The sequence below is a fragment of the Idiotropiscis lumnitzeri genome, chromosome 1, assembly GCF_059441095.1.
Source record: "Idiotropiscis lumnitzeri isolate Australia: NSW breed Sydney's pygmy pipehorse chromosome 1, RoL_Ilum_1.0, whole genome shotgun sequence".
NCBI classification, from domain to species: domain Eukaryota; kingdom Metazoa; phylum Chordata; class Actinopteri; order Syngnathiformes; family Syngnathidae; genus Idiotropiscis; species Idiotropiscis lumnitzeri.
The window spans coordinates 16,531,972-16,555,850 of NC_142391.1; the positions used below are offsets into that span (position 1 = coordinate 16,531,972).

Here is a 23,879-nt window from a genome sequence, read left to right on the forward strand (position 1 = left end):
GTTTACAGTATAAAGTATTTGCTCACATGCGTCAGTATTCAAGAGAATACGTTCATCAATAGTAAAGGAGCACCTGAAGTTGAAGCACTCCCTCTTGTTGTTAACAAAGCCATCAGCCATGTCCTTGGGCACCACAAACTCCAATGCTGCACTTGTCTGCTGCTCATCGTTGACGGAGTAAAGCTGAGGGAGCCAGAGACAACAGCAGTCAATCAACCTGCTTGCAGGTACCGCACAAAAATGAATGTGTAGATTATACATTGATCAATAAGAGGCCATTGGTGCATAAGAAAACTTTTATTTTTTTATAACATAAAACAGGCAGCATAATCGCATGTGTTGGCACATCTGCCTCACATTGCTACGGTTTGGGTTTCACAATGTGGGCCCCAGCCCTCCTGAGTGGAGCTTGCACGGTCACATGTGTTTTTTAAGGCATTGCAACTCCCTACTACAGATAGGGCTAGACAATTTTAGGAAAAAATTGAATTGCAATTTTTCTGACAGATATTGCTATTTGGATTCTATTCACAATTTTCTTCCACTCAAGCTTCAGGGCAATAGTCACCATGTAGAGTAACATTTACAAACATGGCAGAAAATTACATCATCAAATCAAAACATGACATGCTATGAAACTAATAATGCAAGACATTACAAAGACATAACAAACATATCAAATCCTTAGCAAAACTAAATTAAAATAAAGAAGAAGTAACTGAGATTCATTACTGTGCAGATATCAAAACTCTGTACTTTGTGGTGCAAAACAGCGCAAATAAACGCAAAGGATCAAACATTTCTGATCCGCACCGCGCAGCTCATAGCTGCTGCGCATAGATTGACAGTTTGCAGCACAAGTTAGCTTAGCGCCTAGCATTTGCAAGAAGCCGGGAAAGCAAGGACTCATGGTGGTTGGGTGAAAGTGTGTTGTGAACGATTTTTATACTAACTTGGAGCTGAATGATTGGTGAACTTGAGGGATAGTAGCGCTTTAAAAAAAAAACGCAGTGAAATTGTGTTGTCTGAGATCACAATTTCAATCCCAAAACGATAAATTGCTAAAACCTACCACATTAAAAAATTTGCAGACTATGTTAATGGAATGATCTAAATAGTCCACATGTGAGAGGGGATTGTTATGCGCCCTACACCTGGCAGGCGACCAGATCAGGACATAGCCTGGCTCATGCCCGAAGTTAGGCATAGACTCCAGCTCACCCACAACCCTAATTAAGATTCTATTGAAAATGGAGTGATGCATATAGTGTGAAATATTGTCAATGTGGTAGTAGTAGTTTCGTGTGGTTTTCACACCTCCTGTCTCATCCCTGAAAGCCAATTCCATTTTTGAGGTGTGTAGTCGAGAGCAAGTTTTTACGCTTGGTTCGACCACCAGGGTGAGATTCCTCTTAGTCAGGCCCCCAGAGTGCTAGCTGCACTCCAGGGAGCCGCTCAAGCCTCCACACGACGGCAACGTGGGAATCTCGGTCGTGGTGAAGGTGCCATTCATCAAGTGCATGCTCTAAAATATAACAGACAGTTTGCATACTGCAAATTTAGTTTCTTGTGGTGCTGTCTGCTCCCAAAAAGACACGCTGGAATTAAAGACACATATGTGGAAAGCTATAGAAATGAAAAAGCTATCATTGTGCTGCATTGTGAGTGCAGTGTAGAAACGTGCTTACTCAGGCCAAAGTCTCGCCTCAGAGGGATACAAGAAAAACTGTCGAACATTAAACCAACAGACTGAATTCAATGCAGTGGATGGTATTTAAAGTGAGGTCAGTTGGGTCAAGTTGAACACTGCCAATCTTTAGTTTTGATCTTCAACATATGTGCTAGCATATGTCTCTTAGACACTAATGCGATTGTAATCCCAAGGGGGTTTAGGTTGCGAAAAGGATACAACCTTAATGATTAGATTGTTTTCACTACCACTCGTTTTGTTGCTTTCTCATGTACATGGGCGGAATGCCAAAAAGCCGCAACGATGTGGCTGTGGTCATTTCATTGTGCTCAATATTGCCTGTGCAAGCAAACCAACCACAGAAACCATCTGTGTAATTTGATTATTCATCCCATCAGTTGCTGTCCTCAGACAAACTGGATTTTACGGAGACTTTTCTAGGGCTTTTTCCCAGTGCACGGTGACTTTGTTTATATCTCAACCCAATAAAAACGGAACTCATCTAATCACTGGTAAATATTAGCGTACATAATGTACAAGAAAAAAAAAACTTGCTGTAGAGCAGAAGTGTCAAACTAATTCTTATTGTGGGACACTTTGTATTTACAGTTTCCCTCATTTGGATTCATAATATTGTTAAATATACACAACAAATTGATTGACCTATTAGTTTTGAAATCAGAAGACAAAGAAAAGATTATAGTTCGTTGAATTATTTTTATAACAAAAACAATTCTTGCAACCTTACTCTTTATTACTCAGGAAAATTGTAACATTTTTGTCTTGATTTTAGCAAGGATCATGGAAGTAGACGCACATGATTTGCTTTCGTGGGCCACATAAAATAATAACCGGGCCTTGTTTTGACACCTGAACTGTACAGAACAAGCATTCATTCAGGTTGACATTTTTGGGGTTGCTCTGTTAGGGCAATTGTCTCCTCTAAATATGACTGGAGGTGACAATCAATAACAATCCGGGAGTCATTTTGGACACAAGAATCCATGTTGAATTTCTTACTTCATGTTATTATTACTTATTGTACTCCAAAACAAAGAAACATTTGTAAACACAAAGTTGTCGCAAGTCATTGATTTTTTTTTCAAGGACATACGCTCCAAATAAAAAACGGAATGCCATAGCAGGAATTTCAAGTGATTTTAACATTTAAAGCAGCTGTATTCTTAGTGTGTGGTTATTGGGACGTTACACATTACACACGAGGTAGGTAGGAAGATTTCAATTCATGCCTCGTTGAAAATGTTTTGCGTGTAAATTAACTCGTACGAGTCAACTTACCGCGGTATCTTTCTTGGTGGGCTTTATACGAGCGTATATCTGAATGGTCTGTTTTACCATTTTCTTTCTTTCTAAAAGCGAATTGTTTCCTTTCCGTTTAGTATGCTGGCTGCCTAGCTTGTTAGCGGGATGCTGTTGTGCGTTCAATTTGGTTGCCTGGTGACCAAAGTCAATGGGAGTTGTTCCAAAGATCGTTTGCGATTTGAAGATGATTTCTCGGAGAAAAAAAATTAAATACTTGCGTGTCGGCGACGTCTGCCCTTGAGTCAGTCACGCCAGTTTAGAGGTTGTTTGCGTGTGCGTGTCTCCACAGTCGCTTGAGAAAGACACCTGAGTGAATCATTCATGTTATGTGTTGCTCAAATATTCTGCTTTGCTGGTGTTTGCATGCTCTAGACAAAAAAATCACATTTGACTCAATATTCATGAGGTTACGGACTACTGTCAGGTATTCATAATGCAAATAAGTACAACCGCAGCTGTCGCACTTTTCAATATTCGTGTATTAACATTTCTTGCCATTAGCTGACGCTGAAAAAGGCTTAATTATTGTAATTCTTTAACCAGCTATTTGTGAAAAACTCTCCAACTGGTCCAAAATGCTGCAGCCTGAGTACTAACTCGAATGAGAAGAAGCGATATCTCCTCAAACACTAAACGATCAAGCAATGTGATTGATCATCAACCTACTAGAGCGCTTCATTCCAAAAAATCAAACTTGGGGTCCACAGAATCAGAATAGAACAGGTGGTAGAACTTAAACTATCCTATGGAAACATTTCAGTGATTTGGTCCAGAAAGCTAATTCTCTCTCACTCTTAAGGCGGACTTCTTCAATCTAGTGCATGCTCATGAGAACCCTATGTTGGTCTTTTAACTCATTCACGATCAGTTGAGTAAAAAAATGGTTGAGTTAAAAAAATGGATCTATGACGTCTTTAGCCGTCAATGGTAGTAAATAAATGAAGAGTGTGGTTTTAGACCTGCTCCAATTGTAAAGTGCCCCGAGACTTCTATTGCTATTTAGCACTATATAAAATTGGATTGAACTGAATAGTTTGTGTTCTGAGATAGACTAGCAAACAGTCCTCTTTGCTCAAAGTCATCTGAGATAAGCGCCAGCTCACCCGTGACCTAAATATGGGAAAGTGGTGCTGAAAACTCCATTGATACAAAAATAGATTCTTTCATCAATATATTTAGCTCCAAGCGCATTATTCTCTGAGATGCATGGGTACCATGGAGCATCAACATCAATTTTCCAATTATCTCATATAAATATATATATATATATATATATATATATATATATATATATATAAAATATGCTGCTGTTAATATCATTTGGTGTTAATTTTATCACAGGCAAAGTGTCTATATGCGTCCGCGCTACACGGTGTTAACATAACATTTATTATAAATACATGGAAAGCGGGTCGCGTAACGGATAAACTGTCTTCAGTGCAAAATAACGATTAGGGAAATATTTATCATTCTTGTTTATTTTTTGATGCAGACCAGTGTAATAAAATCATATCAAGACACACCAATAAGAGCGAACAAATACTTTGTAAATTGTTAATCATCAAGACCCACAATAATTTGTGGTCTACATCTTCATGACAATTAGTCATTTCTTTTCATTTTTACTACTCACACATACCAACATTCCCCACAGGCATTCAGTTCCATAGTTTTTCCACCCATGATGCAGTGGCAACACCAGACATTACATACTCGACAAGACCCCTACACCTGGTCTGGATACTATATCCTCTCTCGTGAACATTGCCTTCATTTTGACAACTGTCTGTTTGCCAAATTTTTCATCCTAGACAAGCCTTCGTCACCCGATGGCTGTTCAGATGTTGAGTGATCTTGCAAAGTCTTTGGGCGGCTTTCAAAATCACAAGGCGGAAAAGCAGATAGAAGAATATGGACACAAAACAATTGACCTTACACACGCAAGTCCATTTCCTGTGGGCCTCATGGCCAAATGAAAAAACCCTACAGGTGTTTTTGCAACTCAACATTCACCCAAGTTGGCGAGGCCTTATCTTCCAGATTGGGGAAGTGTGTAACAATTCCACAGACAGAAAATGCGGACATTTACGTTTTGCTTGAACAAGTCAATGTAATCAATTTCCTTCAAAGAAGACTCTGTTTTTCATATCATCATATTTCGACATTGCATTTTGGAGAATAGGAAAGCAATAGCAATAATGTAACAGCAAAGACAGCAAAAGCTGTCAATCAAAACACAAATTAATGATACAAACACATATACAGTAGACAACAGAAAACAGCTGAACAGTGTCCATCAGGTGTAACTTAAGACAAACTTTCTGCCACCGAATTGTCAATTGTTGAGCATATATTGAAAAGTGCAGCACCCAGCATGGCGCACCGCCTGTCTGCCAAGTTGGCAAAGAGGCGGTGCTTTGCACCTTCATTCTTGAGAGCTGTCCAAGTCCTCCTTTTTAACTTTTGTTGCAAGCCAGAGGTGAATAATCCGGCAAAGCAAACAAGTCTGAGCAAGGCTATTCTTGTCAATGCGTGGTGCGTTTTAAAATAATTACAATGGAATAAGAAGCGTCGGGAAAGGGATAATTAAATAATATTCGACTGTCAGGTCATACATACAATATAAACTAAAGGGGGAAAAAAATTCAATCTGCAAACTCCGTCTTTAACGTGCTTTATCTCATTCCCAACTCCAAACTAGAACACATATTCAATAATCAGCATATTAACAGGTTATAGGACCATATGTCTTGAGTTTGAGCGTTAGGTGGTAGAGTGAAGCCTATACCCCTGTCTCCAGTTTCAGCATATGCATGTCATGCTGTTTCTGCTTTTTCACCTGAGCCTTGGATGTCTGCCAAATATAGCCAAGCAGGAGGGCTTCTTCTCAGCTCACCAGGAGCAGTGAATCAGGAAGCATTTGTGGTTTCGAGTTGGCGCCACTAACCGTACTTGTTGTTCCAAGAATTTTCATACGTGTCTTGTGTTTGATCACTCATGGGTGTCAACACATTTAGATTGCATTGCAAAAGTTTGTCGTCGTCCATGTCATGCAAACCACTCTTTAATTTGTAACACTGACGCAATTATAAATGATGGAAATTGGTTGACACACAAATTATATTAAAGCAACCTTGGTCGCCCCCACAAAGGGAAAAATCTTGCTGAGAGGACTGTGTAGGTTACCAAATGGACAGAATGCGTTTCAGAATAGCGACACGCGTTGCCCTGCATTCCTTCGTGCTGGACTTGCTTTTGCGGATATTTTCTATTATGTGCGAGACAATGGCTTTATGAAGAGACAGTGCAGCCTTTTCAGTCGACTATTGCTGACATGTTGGTGCTCAAATGCAGATGAGCTGATGGCTGGACAAAAGATGTGCTCCCGGAATCCTGGGCTTGCCAAGTGACTTGATAAAGGCAATTTGTACGGAACTTGTTTTTGTAACACGACAAACTATAATAATAGTTCATTAAAGTGGCCTCAGTTATCATATTAAAACAATGTCTGACTCCTGGCTGCTTGTCTAGGCAAGTTCGAAAGCACCTCTTCGACATGTTGGTAACCTGATTGTCTCCATTAGCCCCATTTTCAACACAAAAAAAAAGCCAATTATACATAAATATCATTTCTGAATGTTGCCTGTTGGGTTTATGCAGCTGTGTTAAGTGCTAATGTGAGGAGTTTTTTCAAGTATATAAACACATAGCAATTGCAATGATTGGCCTTTTTTTCATAATTTTTGCAATTTGATTCCTACTGTTCATTAGAATGTGACACATGGAAAAGATCAAATTTGATTCCCTGCCAGAGCTGGAAGTCACACCGGTGTAGTCATTCCTGCAGCTCACACTGGCAGCTCTTTGAATCCAAGAGCAACTGGGAAATTGGCAGGTACAGTAAAATTGACTTCTTTATTTTAATCAAATTATTGTAAAAATAATGGTTTAAAGTTCCATTTAACAGGCAAGACAGGTTGAATCTTTCTTGTATATGATACAAACTGTGATGCAGTAGTGACACTATTTTTTTTTTCATTATTAAAAAAAGTATTACATGTCCAATCCGAGTAATCTTTACAAATATTTCTGTTATGTAGTCAGGCTATATCCTGTTTGCGTTGACAAAATTCTGCATTCTCAAAAAGCGACAGTGGCTTGAAAAAAGGAGTGACCACATCCACTTTCATTAAAGCAATTATACGGCATAGTCAGACATGCACAAGGAAAGCAGTAAACACAAACCATGGGCTGGGTTGGGCTTGTTTGGGGGAACTGAGAACTCTTATTTTAAATATCATCTGAAATAGTTGAGGTTTCACCCCAAAGGATGGAAAAACTTGCAGACAGCAAGTTTTTATGTACTAAGGTTGCATTAAAACATTGACTTTCTTTGACATCATGAATATACTGTTAACATAATATAAACACACATCTATAAGTTACTTTAATTATAGCCTCACTTCCACATGTCTACATATTCAGAAGTAGCCAATGTCAATATGTCTTAATGCAACTGTAGATTTAGGTTGATGCTAATCTTAACCCTTCAGATTGATAAATATTAACTCATTCATTGCCATTGACGGATATCGACGTCAATATGTACACCGACACATTCTCACACGTCCTTCATTCATATGCAACATCTTTAGCGCAGAACAAAAATAATTCTTTTCAGTACCGCCAATGGTTTCATTTGTACGTAGATGACGTGCGTGTTAGTCATCAATGCTAGCACCTTCGGCTCAAACAAATAGGACAAAGTCAAGTTCAAATGTGTGTCCTGGATTTTTTTTTTTTGCAGTTGACACGGGTCATTTGGAGGTCAGGAGTATGTCTGGTTGTATTGTTTTTTGGATGTTTGCAAAATGATCTGCTATTGTTTGGTGTCATTCACATAAATTCTCCCCCAAATGTTTGGATGTAATTGCAATCATCTCTTGAATTTAGGAGTAACAACAGTCGTGTACTGTGCTTGCCACGGCTTGTTTATTCAGCACAAATTGTGGTTTTCTGACTGACTGAGCATGTAGTTTGGTGTGTCCTTGGAGCTCTACGTTGTTATTGCTTGCAATATATTTATAAGCTGTAACTTTGAACACGATTGTTTGGTGTCCGACACCCACCCACCCAGCTGAGCAAAAAAAGTTGGATGGACCCCCTTCTGGCTAATCAATCCCTCATGAAGGAATCTTCATGTTCCTTCCAAACAGAGTGGTTTGGATTTAGGTAGGTCAATATTTCAGAGAAGTGAAGGATGCTTCCACTCAGTGATTTGGTATTTGCGGTTGTGTGTATCTTCGTGTTTTGTTCCATCTTTGGCTGTGGGTGGCCACAGGGCGTTAAGCGCGGGAGTGCTCATTGACCAAAAAGCATGATCAGAAAGAAGATCCTTCCGCCATGGCACGGAGCCTTTACATGCCACGAGTCATTGCATACTTGAAGATGAAACATAGCAAGATTTGGTGCTTGTAAAATTGATAGTCATGTTCTTTGCAAATACTCATCGGTTGCAGAACATCCGAGCAGATGTGGTTTCACACTGTCATTATCAACACGAATTAATGCATAGTTTAGGTTCTGATATATATTACATTTTTTTAACCTGTCCTGTTCAGCTGCTTAATCATGCAGTATGGATCAACGACCCCTGGCAGAAATTCTGTAATGAATCACCAAATTCACTTTATCCATTCAGTTGTTATGATCCATTTTTAAGACAGTTTTGCTGTCCAACAGGAGAGTTTAGTGTACTCTCTCTTTTGGGATTTGTGTTTTGACAATGGGTAGACTTGGAAAGGCAAACACCAAAATGAGAAGACAGTCCACCAAGATAAGATAATTATACTGTATGGGTGGTTTGCACCAATTCGGGAACGATCCCATACCAAGTGACTAAATCCTATTGGTGTCAAGGAAGACATGCCAGTGAATCAACACGACCATGCCTTGCGGGTTTATAATCAGGTGCACGAGTATTTTGTACTGCTAGCATTAATTATTTCTACTTCTTGATTTTAATGAGCGCATTAATGCATACTTGCAATAAACCAATCATGTTTCGGGGTCATGACTGCTAACATAGCGACAGTTGCTAAGCTAGAGTTCATGTCAATTGTTTATGGAAAATCTGAACTCAAAATTATGCAGAAATACTAAAATTGCTACTTACTTTGTTGATTACCTTTTTACATAACTTCAACATTTTTACGTCATGAAAATAAAACTTTTAAGCGATGTAGAAGTGGCGGCACGGTGACGACTGGTTAGCATGATGGCCTCAAAATGCAGAGGTTGTGGATTCTATTTCGGCTTCGGCCTTCCTGTATGGTGTTTGCATGTTTTCCCCGTGCCTGCGTGGTCTCTAAATTCCCCCTCGGTATGAGTGCGAGCGCGGATGATTGTTCTTCTCTGTGTGCCCTGCAATTTGCTCGCAACCAGTTCAGGGTGTCCCCCGCCTACTGCCCGAAGACAGCTGGGATAGGCTCCAGCATCCCCTGTGACCCTTGTGAGGAGAATGGAGATGTAGAAGTTTGGTAAAGTGAGGCAGCCTTCAAATCTTGCTAGCAGCTTCAACATCGCAGACCGGACACGACCTTTAACTGAGCCCAACGAGTCTCCAAAACAGACAAGCGGGCACATTACGCTACCACTATTATTCATTTATTGTTTACTGTACACAACTCCATGAGTCGATAATGCACTTTTAGAGGTAAATGCATTCCCCCAAAAATAAATAAATAAAATTCGCCTTCACACCAGCTGCAATATAGAATATTTACTATCACCACTGAGAATGCATATGCATTGAAGTCTAAATCCAGCTATGGTAAAAAGATGCTTAAACCGAATGTGCTGACTGTCCATCTGAGGCAGACTACAGCAGCACAGTCCGAGGGGGCTATTTAAGGCTGACTTCTCCACCACTGCACCGTTTTTTGGTCAGTAGTTGTGTCCAAGGGAATTCTTTAAGGCTTTGGTGATGTGTTATTTTCTGAAGCTTCTGTCCTCTGTTTTGCTTGCTCGGCCAGAGCAGATCAAACTTCAAGCTGCATTCCTCAAATACTGTGTATGACTCTCTTAAGGCTCAAAGTCAAATCTGAGAGGTGAATTTGAGGATAAAGCAGCATAGAGACATGGGCTGGGTTTCGTTTACATTTGTTATTCTGGTGAAGTGTTTCCTTCACCAAGAGATCAGAAGAGTCAGGGAAAAATAAAAAAAATAAAAATGTGGTTTTCAATAATTTGTTTTGCTCAGCTCTGTGTCATTACAGGCAGAATATGCCGCTGCAAGTAGTCCAATAACAGTTTGTCTCAGTTGCCTCGTCAAGCAACCAGGTAAACCTTTCAATTCAGCACCTTTGCACCATTTTCCAGTGATAGCAAAACTCATCTTGACTTTTATTTGTGCTTGTCAGTGACTTAAGTTTTTGCATGGCTTTCTTTGAAGTCTGCGATTACTATTTGAGAAATGCTCATCAAAGCACAACTATTCCTGGCATGTACAACGGACCCTTTTGCCTGAGAAATCTGACACATTCCTTGTCTTTTCGAGCATCTCCTTTGCTGGGTATTTTAAGTGGGACAGGATTTTCTAGGTCATCATTGCGTAATGAGTATTATGTCAGTGCCTTACTTCAAAACAACAACATATTAAAAGCCAGTGAAATACAACTTGAATGTTGGCCTTAAATGACTTCTGATTTAGTTGCATTTTAAGACAAATTTTCCCCAAGATATTCATGGACATTCTACATTATATTATTAATTTTCCACTTTTAACAGTGATGAGGCGTTAGAGGCGCAAAAGCCTTCTCTGATGGCCTAAACACCATCTGAAGCACTGGCCTACATTTACTACTTCATTCCTAATATTGGTTCCATAAAATAGATTTTATAGTTCCAAGAGTCTCATCTCTTCATTTGGTACTGTTTCAATTGGCTACATTGCTTTTAGCATGTGTACTTTTGATTATTCTTTAATTTTTTAACCAATCATATTAATCTTGTTGAAAAACATGAAAAGAATCCTCAAACAGCTGATGACTTGAAAATGATGAGTGCCATTTGGAGGGACTCATTTGCATAATCATTTGGAACGTTCTGTATGTTGCTGGAATACGTACCATTTGTGTATAGTATCGATGGTTTCTATAATTACGTCAGTGGTGGCATTATGAGGTGGATTCAATTTGGTAACTCCCCAGAAAAAGCCCAGGTACCAAATGCATTTTAATGCCTGAAGAGGAAGTTAGCGGATTAGTTCTTGACTCCATCCATGTGCTTTTGTAACAACTTTTAACCGCACAGTACATGTTGTAGGTAGAAAGTTTAACTGTTGCACGTATGAGGGACAGGAGCAATAGTGATGACACTTTCCATGTGGGCTGTTGTAGTAATGAAAGAGTAGCACAAGACCATTGGGAGTAATGGAGCAAAAAGAAATGGATATGAGAAATGAGAGACAGGGTTGAAAGAGGACAAGATAAATATTTGCAGCTGGAATGACACACTGAAGCCCTTACTGGCCGTGCCGATAATAAATCCACTTTCTCCACATTTTCCGTCACAAACCCAACAAACGCTGGCAACTTTTGTACTTCCTGACATGAGCCAGGTCCAGGTGATGGTTCAGCACACAAACAGTCTTGCATAAGAACTGAGGAAATGCCTGGAAGGAATTTGAGGCAGGCCATCGTCAGCCGATCAAATCCCTGCTGTTTTAGAGCATTGTTGGATCCAAATTCCTCGTAACGCCAGTATACATTGTAATTCGACAACATTTTATGCGCTTGTGTGCCCAACTTGTTTGCAATTTCACACAAATTAAGCACAGTATGTCACCCTGGCAAGCCCTGCGGTCACACTATGACCAACAAAAAGAAGACAAAAAAAAAAAAAAAAAATGAGTGGAAAAATGACAAAAACCACCAAATGGCCTTGAAAGCTTTCCCAATGCAGTTAAAGTTCTGCTGTGATCCCACCCTCCCAAAATATGGCAAATGGCAACAACTCTAACTGACGTGACGTCTCAGTGTATCAACCTGTAACTGTGGTAGTAATAAGAACTGGAGTAGTTCACTGGGATATTTGAGCGTCCACATATTGATCAGTTTCTATGTGTCACAATCAATTAGGCCAAAGCGCTTTGGGCACCAGATGGGGTAAACAAAACCGCTATATAAGTGCATTTCACTTACCATTCTCCGGTTGAAGCTGAAAATCTGTGAACCTCGCCATCCACGTACTCATGTAAAAATGCAGATACACAACTCATTTGACCTTAAGAGATGAACATTGTTAAATGCCATATGTGTTGCAGTTTGTAAAAGATAAAGATGTCCTTTATTAGTCCCACAATGGGGAAATTTGTGCTGGCTGCATTGAGAGCAAGTAGTCTTGCACCACCACCATCATCCACCAACTTGTTTTTTTTCCCCCTCTTCAATGTGTATTTCATAATTAATACAGAGGCACGATTAAACTGATGATGAGTCCCTGTCCAGGGGCATGATGCCCTTGCTGCCTACTTTACATTTCAAACAGCCAAGTGGTCATGGTTGGCTTTTTTTTTTCACACGCCTACGGGCAGTTATGAGTAAGCCCGTAAAAACACACACATCAAACAAAAAAATGGGAGTACTAAAGTTTTCTTCTTAGCTATTTTTTTATTTACTTAACCATTATTTAGCCTGCAAAACTGATTAAAAACATAATTTTGCGGCCTGACAAATGGCAAAAGCTCTTGAGGGGAGGAAAAAAGGTGTTAAAAACAAATCAAATAAATATACCATAGATGATAAAAGTAAAACAATAAACATTACGACAAGACAAGCTAAGCTCAAATGTTGGTGCCATGCCAGTGCTGCTGCAACAGTGTTATCGATTTACCCCTCAGAACATTGGATGTCAAAGCTTGGAGCCAGGAAAAAAGGACTCCCTTATTATGCTCATATATATATATATATAACCCCTTAAATGTCTCTTCTTTGTGAAATTGCAAACAGCACTTAAAATGAACACAACTGGTGCAGTCCTGATGAACCTGGATTTAAAAAAAAAAATCTGTTTAAAGCAACAGCATCAACAGGGTACAAATATCTCTCTCACACCCACAAATGCAAATCCCTGATCCCCCGAGGAAGGCGATACAATTCTTAAACTTTATTTAAATAAGCATGATTTGTCCCAGTGCTCCACCACGATGCTAATCAAGACAAGCGCTATTGAAAATTGAGATTGCACAAATATAATTGATGTGAGACTTGTAGCTGTACTGGTGCATTGGTTTCCTTATGAAGTAATTTTTTGGTGCATTTTTTTTCCTGCTCAGTATTACAAAGTACATGGATTCCAGTGTAAGAATGCTGGCCTGAGAGTATCACCCCATTCCAGGAAAATGAGAATGGAAGCACCAGAAGGAGAACAAATACAATTGACCTCCTATTGTTTCAGGGTGCGAGCAAACGTGGACATTTTGATTTCGACAGATTGACCTTCACTTTCTCTACCTTCACTTCAAACGACATCAAAGAGAGGCTACGCAGAGCAGAATAAATCAGAGAGCCGATTACTTGGGACAAAACTAGCAGAGCGTGCAGTTCCATGGACAAAAGAGGGCCTCTGTGTTGTGTCAAAGAGCACAGCCGGGTCAGCTGTTCAGAGAATGTCGGGTGAGGAGAAACAAGACGCTTTAAATAACAGGAAACAATTCAACTGACGCTCTACAAGACAAACACAACTGAGTAACGTCTGGACATAAATTTGGAATCTGTGGCGGAGGATGACTCCTGTCACTGGAAGGAAATTTGGAAAAAAAAATCACTTGGGCTCTAATGCAATTTAAGGATAAAAAGTGTTACTCCTGATCAGGCAAAGAGTCAAGGAAACAGAATCTGTCCTGATTTTTCACTCTCTAGTTTTGTATTGAATATGTCAAGTTGATTATACTTTAAGATATTCAGTATCACAATGCTGCTGTAATACACTGTCTGGTTCGAGGGGTCGTGTATATGAAATGAGGACAACTCACAATAAATAGTTTTGAATGTTTCTTTTTTTAGCGCATGCAAGGTTGTTAATGTGCTAGCAGTGATGGGCTCCAGCACCCCGCGCGACCCTTGTGAGGACAAGCGTTACAGATAAATGGATGGACGGATGAATAACAGGGTTGCTTTTGTTTCAGTGACACAATGCATTATGGTTGAAAATATTTTTTTCAAAAAAATGAAAACGACTTTGCTAATAGGTCAACCCATGTCAGAGCAATTAGCTTGATGTCATTTCTGCTGAGTCATCTACTTTTTTTTCTCTACATCTACGCATAAATGGCTAAAAAGTTGTTTGTAATGCGGTTGTGTGTATTTTGGGAGTTGCACCTTCAGAAAAAAGGGAGGGTGAAAAAAGCCCCTTATTTTTTAAACAAAACTTTAGAACTTCAGCGTTAGCAAACGAGAGAAGACACGACGGATCTAGATAAAGGTTAAGCGTTAGAAACATCTAGCCCCCTTCCTTGTTTTGCTGTTACAGTCATAAAAACAAAAAAAAACCTGTTGTGCATAGCAGCTGGTGTAAACATTTTAACGTAGCTCTCCACCTACAAAACTGGAGAAATGCTTATGCCCAACATTACATTGTTCAATAAAAACAATGAGAAGTAATGCTCTAATTTGACTGTGAAAGTGTACCTAATGAAGTGAACTGTGTGTGTACTGTGTGCCTTTTACAAGCTAATTTAGTTATGGAATTCAAAGCAGAGATTAATTTAATTTCTATTTTGGAATTGTGTCCCTGACACATCCCATAATAATACAATCTTAATAATCGCCCGCAAATGACTTCCCGGCATTTAAACACCCAAGCTAGGATATGTCATTCACCAAAACTATCAATCAGCAATTAACAAATTAAATTAATGTTGCAGACGTTATTAGGACAATTATAGACCTTCTTTTAGTGCAGTGGTCATAAATTCTGACAGAGATTGGGGACAGACAGTACAGTATATGTGCACAAATCATAAAATGAAAAAAAAGGGCTTGTAAAAACTTGATGACAGTAAAATTCCTACTTTTGTTCTTCAGAACACAACAAACTGCCTCTGGGTTTAATTGAGGCATCATCTGATAATAATCCCGGGATGACTCAGAGGAGAAAAACTCACCGCAGCAAAATGGAGGATTTAAATAGCTTTTATATTTGTTGGTTGATGCGCTGCAACGTGGCATCTTAGCACATTAATTCCATGATGCATGCATACAGTATATCAAAATACTCTTAGTCTCCTTGTGCATGCACACATGCGCACTACGATAGTATTAACATGTTTTTTTTAGATTATGAATCGCATGTAGTAATTCCCATCATGTGACATCACTAATATATGAATTAGATGTACACTCGTGTCTTTTTAACTAATGCTTTAAAATGGAGCATCATTTCATAATATTTATGCACGTGTTGTTTCATTTACTTTATAATTACCGTCATTATGTGCTGCAGAAACTTTTTTTCACAAATAATGCACTTTGACATTGTTTGATTGGTTAAAGTACTGTTCATATAATAAGACCTTTTCAACCAGTTACAGAAAGCATCTTGGGTCTACTGGCAACAAATTTGTTTCGCTATGAAAAGTAATCCCCTGATAAAGATTGCTTGAAAGGACAAAATCTTGCCAAGCTGAAATGGAATAATGTTAGCGTTCCATTTCTGCAGCATGCGCACGGTGACAGCATCATTATTGGCATCACTTAGACTGCAAAGATAGGAGACGATTCAGTGTCTTGTTTGCTTAGAAGAAGTCGTCAAGTATCATACTCAATCTCTTTGTTGATTGTTCGGATGATAAATACAATAACAGTCGTTCAGGTGTCTTTAGTCCAGTGCTTCTCAATTATTTTCTGTTAGAACAAAGGATAATTCGGAAACGTCAAAACTCTGTTCATAGTCAGCTTTTTAAACATTTTTTTATCAAACGTAACTTCCCTGCAGGTTAATTGAAAATTGTGCATTTTGTGCCAAGATCCTTTCTGCATCAATGAACGTTTTAGCTTACTGTACCAACAGTACATGCGCACATTCCTAATGGACACATGGACATGTCTGTGAAATAAGTTAGAAACCCCGCTGATCTTCCAGACACCCCTGAGATCACAAGGTGTTGACAAGACCTTTCCACATGTTCAACCCTGTCAATTCAAGGTACGTCGTCAAAACACTGGATTCTGTCAAATAGCTGCAACAAACTAAATGCTGTTCTTGGCTTTCGGTGCAGACTGAGTGAAAGCATGATCCAATCACGAATGATTTCACTGAGTTCAGACGTCCTTGACTACAGGGAGCCATGACACACCAAGAGTCTCAGGAGCATGCCTCTCCCTCAAATCAAAGTTCAGCAGCTATGTGTTCAAAACTGTACTTCCGTAGTGGTTTTGCCTGGTTCCATTCCTCACTCGTTCCTCTGAGGTCAGTTTGAACCTGGAGTGACGCTAAGCCCTGCTCTGGGTTCTATGATTACTGACTTCAGTGGAAAACCACTTAATTCACGGTGGTGTCACTCTGAGGACACTGCTCACAGTGACGTAGGGGTTTCATTGAATAGTATAATATGTCACTCATGTCTGTTCCAAACAATAGCAAAGTCAACAAAAGTCTCATTTACACAACGTAAAAACTCAAGTGTAATTCAAGAAGCAGAATTCTGGGGTGTCACGTTCTGAAAAAAATCCAAGATCTCGATATCTGTTTTGGTTTATAGTTTTGACCTCCACCTTGTTTTGTTAAATTAAACGGATTAATGCTTCCTTTTTTTTGGTTTTCTCTCAAGGGTAAAATGATTGTCCTTCACTGGAAAATTTCATCTTTGTCTTGACAAGCCAAGCCACTGGTTCACTATCTTTCAACACCGGAATTTTTGCTCTAAAAAACAGACACAGTATTTGATTACAGACAGAAAGACACCAGTACTTGTGTCATTGTCTGGCAAGGCTTGACTTTGTCGTGCATCACACCACAAGATTTCCATGCATCCAAAGGCCAAGCAACACACCTGAGCGAGTGCCCAGACTGACATGTAGCGCTCCCCTTTGCAATATCATAAAGATGTCAATTTGTTTCAACTAACGCCATCTTGTAAAAATTCCAATCACCACAGGCATGCGGGACTTAAGAACAATACAGTCGCAGCACAATATTACGAATAACAGTAAAGCCACCCAAGTTGTCCTATTAATGTGACTGAGCTTTTATTTCATGGAACCAAATTAAATTATCATGGGCACTCAACCATACTAATTCCTTTCAACTGCTTCAAGCCTACAAATGATCTCATGCACCAATACAGTAGAGCACAGCTGGACATGGATATTTCTCAGACACATCAAATTAGATTTGATGTCTGCTTGAGCCACAGGTCAAAGTGCTTCCCTTGAATGGGCAATTAATGAAGGATTATGGGGAGATCAAAACACAGCCAATCACTTGCTCTCTTCATATTTCACAGGATTAAACGGTTGCTTAGAGACACGAGACTAGGCTCATGCAAACTTCTTTTGACTTATTAAATTTGTCAAGGCGCAACTTGAAACATGATGGGGAGTCTCTTAAAAATTGCAATTCTTTCAAAAAAAAAAATGGCGAAGCCAAAATTACCGAGGAAATACTGTATTGCTGTTCAAACGGCATAGCATCATGTATTTTTGTTATTTACAAGTAGTCATGAAAATAAATGTTTAATGCACAACAGAATTCAAAATAAATGTCTCTCACACACGCGCACACTGCCAGTGCGCCGTTGCTTTAAGAAGGGAGGCGTGGTGCTGCTGTTTTGACCCACTTGACAGTCCCTCTGCAGTTCACTATCATTCAGCTGAATGAGCAGCTCATTCCAAGCAGGACGTCGCCACCACTGTCCCACACTACATTTATCCGGTGACAACATTAAGGGATTATTATCATCATCATTGCCGATCAGAATCTGCTTTCTCCACAAAGAACGTAGGCGGTAAGCACCGATTTTCTTTCCTTTTACCTGCTGAACGAGCGTGAGGTGGTCGGGTTCTGATGGTGCTGTCACCCCAGCCCCGGCTGTACCTTTCTTCATCAGCCGGGGAAGGTAATAGCGTGGCTGCCGTCACACGTTTGACGGCTTTGTTGCAAGTAAAGACTCGTTTCACATCCTTTTTACATTTTCAAAACTCATTCACGCCACCTTTGTGTTGTTCAAAAATAAAAACGTGAGCCTCATGCGTGCTGTTTTGCGACGTCTCTTTGAAGCTCGTGAAAAGGATGCATACGTTAGCTCACTACGAGCACCATCCGTTAAAAAAAAACAAAACACGTCTTTTACCGTCAGGTCTTAACGTTGGCAATTTGATACTCGAGTGTGCGATTTTTATTAGTCAACGCAACAATCTAGTCTGATTTCTAGATGTGCTAAAATGCCGACGAGCTTCCTTTAAATAGATACTCAAGAGTATCTCTTTTGATATTTAGCTGTGGAATATCCCAACGTCTGAATTGGTCTAAATCGCTGGTTCGATCGAGTACCCATAGAGGGCGCTCTACCTCCTTATTAATAATCATCCATGTCAGAAATGGACAGCAATGAGTGAAGGTTGAGTCAAGTTAGTGTAGTTTGATGCAGGGGGATCAAATCACGTCGCCACAGGAGAATTTCACACTAACACTGAATTTACTGGTTTAAATGTGTGATTTAAAGCAGATTATGCTGAAATTATATTATTTGATTGTAATATTTTTCTACTACAAACACAATTTGGTCGCAATTTGGATAGACCAAACTGATAAGGATGGTATCAACAAATAATTCTCCTAATTGGAGAAATTATATTCTGTTTGAACAAATTCACATATACAATAAATTTTTCTGATGCTTGGTGGGACTCGAACAAATTGGCATCACAATGTGCTTATATCATGTTCCACACACATTCCCACTTAACATCATTACATTTTTTTTCCTTTTCATCCACTTGTTGATTTTCTTTTGCATGTCTTCAGGGATAAATTCACTTCATTTTGTAGTACTGTGCTTGTATTCCAATAAGCCTGCTAAATAGATTACTTGGCTATATAGACAGACAGACAATTTATGAATCCCCTATGAGGGAAGTCGGGCAATTAGGGAGATTTCCAAATTTTGTCACGTTGCACTGTTCGATTGTAGTTGTTTTGTAGATTTTGACTCATTTTGACACCCTTTCTTGTGGAACCCCCAAGCCACCGGCCAGCAACAGCTTGTAAGAGGCCTTATGTGGGGGATTCCCAACAGCGACACATTATCGTTGCAGTGCTTTGTCATTGGTGTGGGCCAATGAGGCCCTTAGGTAATTTCCTGGGATGTCTGCCCTGTGATGAAAAATCCTGGGCAGCACAGTAGGCAAGCCTGCATCACAGTTCGGAAGTCTCTGGTTCCAATCTTGGTTCTGTCCTTCTTATGTGGAGTTTGCATGTTCTCAGCATGCTTGTGGGGGTTTTCTCAGGTACACCGCCTTCCTCCCACATTCCAAAAACACGATTCTTAGGTTAAGTGAAGACACACAATTTTCCATAGTTGTGAATTTGAGTGGTTGGTTGTTAGACTGTATGTGGCATGTGAGGGTGTACCCTTGATCTCACCCAAAGTGAAGCGGGTTTTTCTCCAGCTGTTTAGTTTCTATTATTTTTTTTATGTCTGAACAATATAGGACGCTTTTTTCGAAAAGAGGAAAATCCAACTTGTAATTCAAGTGCATTTATTCAGTGGGGAGAAAAAATCCAACTTTAAGCAATAATTCTGTACATCATCATGTGTGCCATAATTATTAGCACCCCTCATGTTACTACTTTTTACAAACCCCTTTTGCCAACAAAACAGCACCTAATCTTTAATGTTTCACAAAATTGGAGAATACAGAAGTAGGGATCTTCAACCACTCCTCTGAACAATCTCTAGTCTAAATTATTCAGTGACCTTGGTCCTCTCATCTGGATGCTCCTTTTTAGCTCATTACATAGGTTTTCAATGGGGTTGAGATCAGGGGACTGAGATGGGAGGAGGTTTAGTGTCTTTCTGGTGAAGCAATTCAACAATTTTCAGCATGAGAGTATGCTTCTGCAATAAATTCAATTTATTTGAAGGCTTTAACACATCTTAATCAGGAATACTAATAGTTATGGAGGGCACCGTAAGTGGTATATAAAATGGAGGGCTGAATCATTAAAACTTTCCTCTAAAGGCAACTGGGAGCATTTTAGTTTACCTTGGTGTGTTCATAGCTTTAAGAACACTTTTCATAAGAGCTATATAAAAATATATTTAGACAAATATTGTCGTGTATTTTACTGAAACTTTAAAGCAGAAATCACTATGCCACACTACGGTAAACTAAACAAACTGCCCATCCATTTTCTCTACCACTTATTCTGATAAGGGCAGAGGCTGACTTTTTGCAAAAAGGCAGTCTACACCCTGGACTGGCCTCCTGTCAATCACAGGACACACAGTGTATAGAGACGGAACCATTCAAACTCATCACACCTTTACAGTGTGGGAAGTGAATCCACGCTGCATACGCAAGTTAGGTGAATGAAGTGAGGATCAATCAAGGGTGAGTACTAGCTTTGTAAAGGCTTCTATTTTGGATTCATTTGATTGTGCAAGTGTTCCTAATGGCTAGTAAATGTAAACTGGGTGTCACATTATTTTCTTTACTGAATATCAGAAGTCTAGACAGTGTTCACATGTTGCATGTTTCTCAAAATAACATGCTGCATTCCTGTCATTGTAGCTATGGTGGTTGTTTACCTACTTGCAGGCCTCCATAGCGCTTAAAACTCAATCTGTGAGTCAAAGAGGATGGGGAGGTATCGAGCCATTTAATCCCACTGAACATCTGGCAGCGATGCGGCAATGTGTCCTCTTGCTCAGCTGATCAGGCTTTACAAGCAGTGCACCATGCCAAGTGCACAGTTGCACCCCTCCTCGTCCTCCTCTTCACCCACACAGATTTGCAGTTAGCATCTGCCACATTGCACCTTATGCAGCAAGACTATCTTGCTTGTGAGTGTCATGTAAGACCTCTGTGTGGTTAGGCCGGAATAGATCATTAGACGGGAATGACATTTTTGGTGTTAATGTTTTGTTACTACTTATTAATAGGCAGGTCACTGAACACCACAAGATTCTATTAGTGGACATTGATGATGGATAGATAGATTTATTGGAGAGCTTCTGTAATTGCTGCATATACAGCATAATAAGTACAAACCTATTTGAAAAGTAAGGTTTTTGTTCAAATTTAAAGCAAACGCAAGAACAATTTTCTTGGCACTTACACAATATGTAGAAAAGATGTCAGCACTGAAATTCACCCCTCTGAAAAACTACTGATTTGATTGGAATTCATATGCACAGCTTGACTCATTGCCACTTCAATCTGTGAAAATATAAAAGTGATCGGCCATGTTTAGGACTATGAGGAATAGCCATTATCACTTTCACAAAATTGAAAATATTTTACCAATCGTTTACATTTTTACAGTTTGAAGTGGACAACAAGTAGGTATTAGCATCTGAATTTGGTGGCGATTGGTCTGAGACATTTAGCGATGCTAACATTTTGTTAGACTCCATAGGCAAGCATCCATTAGCATTTCGTCGCTAACAGGCTAACATCACTGGCACTGTCAGGGCAACAATTAGCGTTCACCTGCTGATACAGACAAGGCTAGCGGTCTGAAATGATCTTAAACCCGTAAGAAGATAATATGTAGGCTAACCTTGGCTGTATCAGCGGGCAAATGTGAATTGCTACCCTGACAGCAGCAATGTCGTCATGTTAGCATGTTAGCTGTGGGGAGCTAATGTCTGCCTGCAGTCTGAAAATTTAGCGTCATGAAAAATCTGACCAATCACCACCAAAAAAAACAAAACAAAAAAAAAACACATTCCTACTTTTGTTTTCCACTTCAAACTGTAAAATGATATAAAAAACCATGAGCACTATGCAATCAGGCTGCACGTTGAGTTTGCCCTTATACCTGACCGCCGAGTCACGGACAACCACCACTCGGGCAGTTGAACGGCTCTGCTTTCTCCTCTCCTTTGGAATAAATGTCCCACATTTATGGCGGTATTTTGTTTTCTAGTGTGCTTTCAGAAAAGAAATGCTGTATCAAGCTTTTCAAACTAAATCAGTTAATGTGTACGTGTAAGCCACGTGAAACATACGGTAAAATCATGCATATGAAAAAGGTTTGCCTTCCAGTTCATCTGGAGCAGCTGTTACAGCAGTTTGGCAGAATGTATTTTTAGGTCCAATGTTTTGATTAGCTAGCGCAATCCTCGTTCAGCTACCTGTACGTTTCCGTAGGGAGGGAGGGAAAAAAAATAAGTCTGGTCCAAGAGTAACAAAGCTCCTTGGCTGACGCGGGCTGCTTCTGGCTGTACCCTTGCTGACTGAGGAGGATAAAGAGAATTGTGTTGTGTGCACATTACTGAGGTGGAAAGATTACTTTGAAGCCTTGCTTAGACAACATGGTGGCATATATTAGCAGGTAATCAAGCAGGCTGCACTTGACACTGGTGTGTGCCCATTACAAGTTTTTCTGCCACAGGGGAGGGATGGGTGGTTTGGCTCATTGTTCAGCCATGTTTTTGTGAAGTGGTGTACTTCACTTCAGCATGGTTTTGGTAACCGGGTGAGATCAAGCCACTGTGGCCTACTTTCCTTGACGTATGTTTCTTACTAAAAGATAACCAATGTTAAGCAATTTTTTTTATCTTCCCATCCCGTTCCCGATGGCATACACAAGTGATGATTTATCATCATCCAATCACAGTCATTTCTAGGCTTCTTTAATTCGACAGACATTACCAAACAGTTTTTCTTGCCGCCATAAAATCTTCAAAATTTCTTTGTGACAAGAATAACTGTTTGAGACCATTAAAATTGTTGGCCAACGTCTGTGTGACCTTGAACGAACCCTGATGAAAAAAAACACCCTTGCAAACCTTCGCCGCTCAGTAAGATACGGCCTCAAGGGAAGGGTGATAAAACAGTAGCGTTGTATAAACAAGGTTGCCACTGAGCAGTCCGGTTTAATTCACTTTTCTATGGCTCTGTTTGGATTGGCAAACCCTGATCTGCCTTGCGTTTCCTGCACAGGGTTTACTGTGTAGGCGTGATGGTTATGGCTACATCAGTTTTGTAGATAGCATGACATTAGAAGAGCAAGATCTCATGTAACTTGTCAACACAAGCATTCTGCTTAAATGTGTGAACACCCAATTTGGGTTTGCCACAAAAAAGGTTACTTTTCTGACACCTCCTGCTTGAAACCCAAAAAGCTAGAAGGTGTGAATCGGTGAGTAGACAATGTGGCAATTGAGGTAAAATGCGACTTGACTCTTACAGAATCTAATCAGCAAGAATCCCAATGTCACTAACGTACATTGTTAGTCACAGTACGACCTTATTCTGTTTCAGGCTGCTCTTCCTCGACGTGGTGGCAATACAGCCTGCTTGCATGCTTACTGCAATTTCTGGCACGGGTTTAAGAAAGAAGTCTGGGAGTAATTAGCTGTTAAGGCATAATCTTATTCCAGACACCACATGTTGTGTCTGTTAAAAGTGATCCACCCCCCAATGCCCTAAAGCCCTCTCGTACCAGTCCTTAGTCATAGATGGTGTTTATGACCTCCTGTCCAAACCTAAGCCATAATACACTGACTTGAACTTTTTTGAGTACACACAAACTGGATTGTCCTGAGCTTCATTTTTGTTGCATGAGGCAACCATATTTCTGGCTCCGTGAAATACATTCCCATATCGTGCATTTGCACTTCCAAATGTCTGAA

The 23,879-nt window shown here is 39.8% G+C and overlaps 2 protein-coding genes across 3 annotated transcripts in view; one reads left to right on the plus strand and one right to left on the minus strand.

The window, feature by feature from the left end:
* The window catches only part of kif6 (kinesin family member 6), a 62,687-nt gene extending 44,507 nt beyond the window's left edge, over positions 1–18,180 (minus strand). The window contains exons 1-2 of one of the 2 annotated variants that reach the window (XM_088290990.1): positions 18,048–18,180; positions 74–183 (exon numbers count right to left, since the gene is read on the minus strand). In XM_088290990.1, the coding sequence (XP_088147116.1) occupies positions 74–183; positions 18,048–18,119 (182 nt within the window). In that variant the 5' untranslated portion in view covers positions 18,120–18,180. Of the gene's footprint in view, positions 1–73; positions 184–2,989; positions 3,115–18,047 lie in introns of those variants that run through there. The other variant, XM_088291076.1, reaches the window with a different exon arrangement.
* LOC148343431 (disheveled-associated activator of morphogenesis 2-like) overlaps positions 17,851–23,879 on the plus strand; it is an 81,924-nt gene continuing 75,895 nt past the window's right edge. Inside the window, exon 1 of the mRNA XM_088290775.1 lies at positions 17,851–18,020. The gene's annotated coding sequence lies outside the window, so the exon portion shown is untranslated. The remainder of the gene's footprint in view (positions 18,021–23,879) is intronic.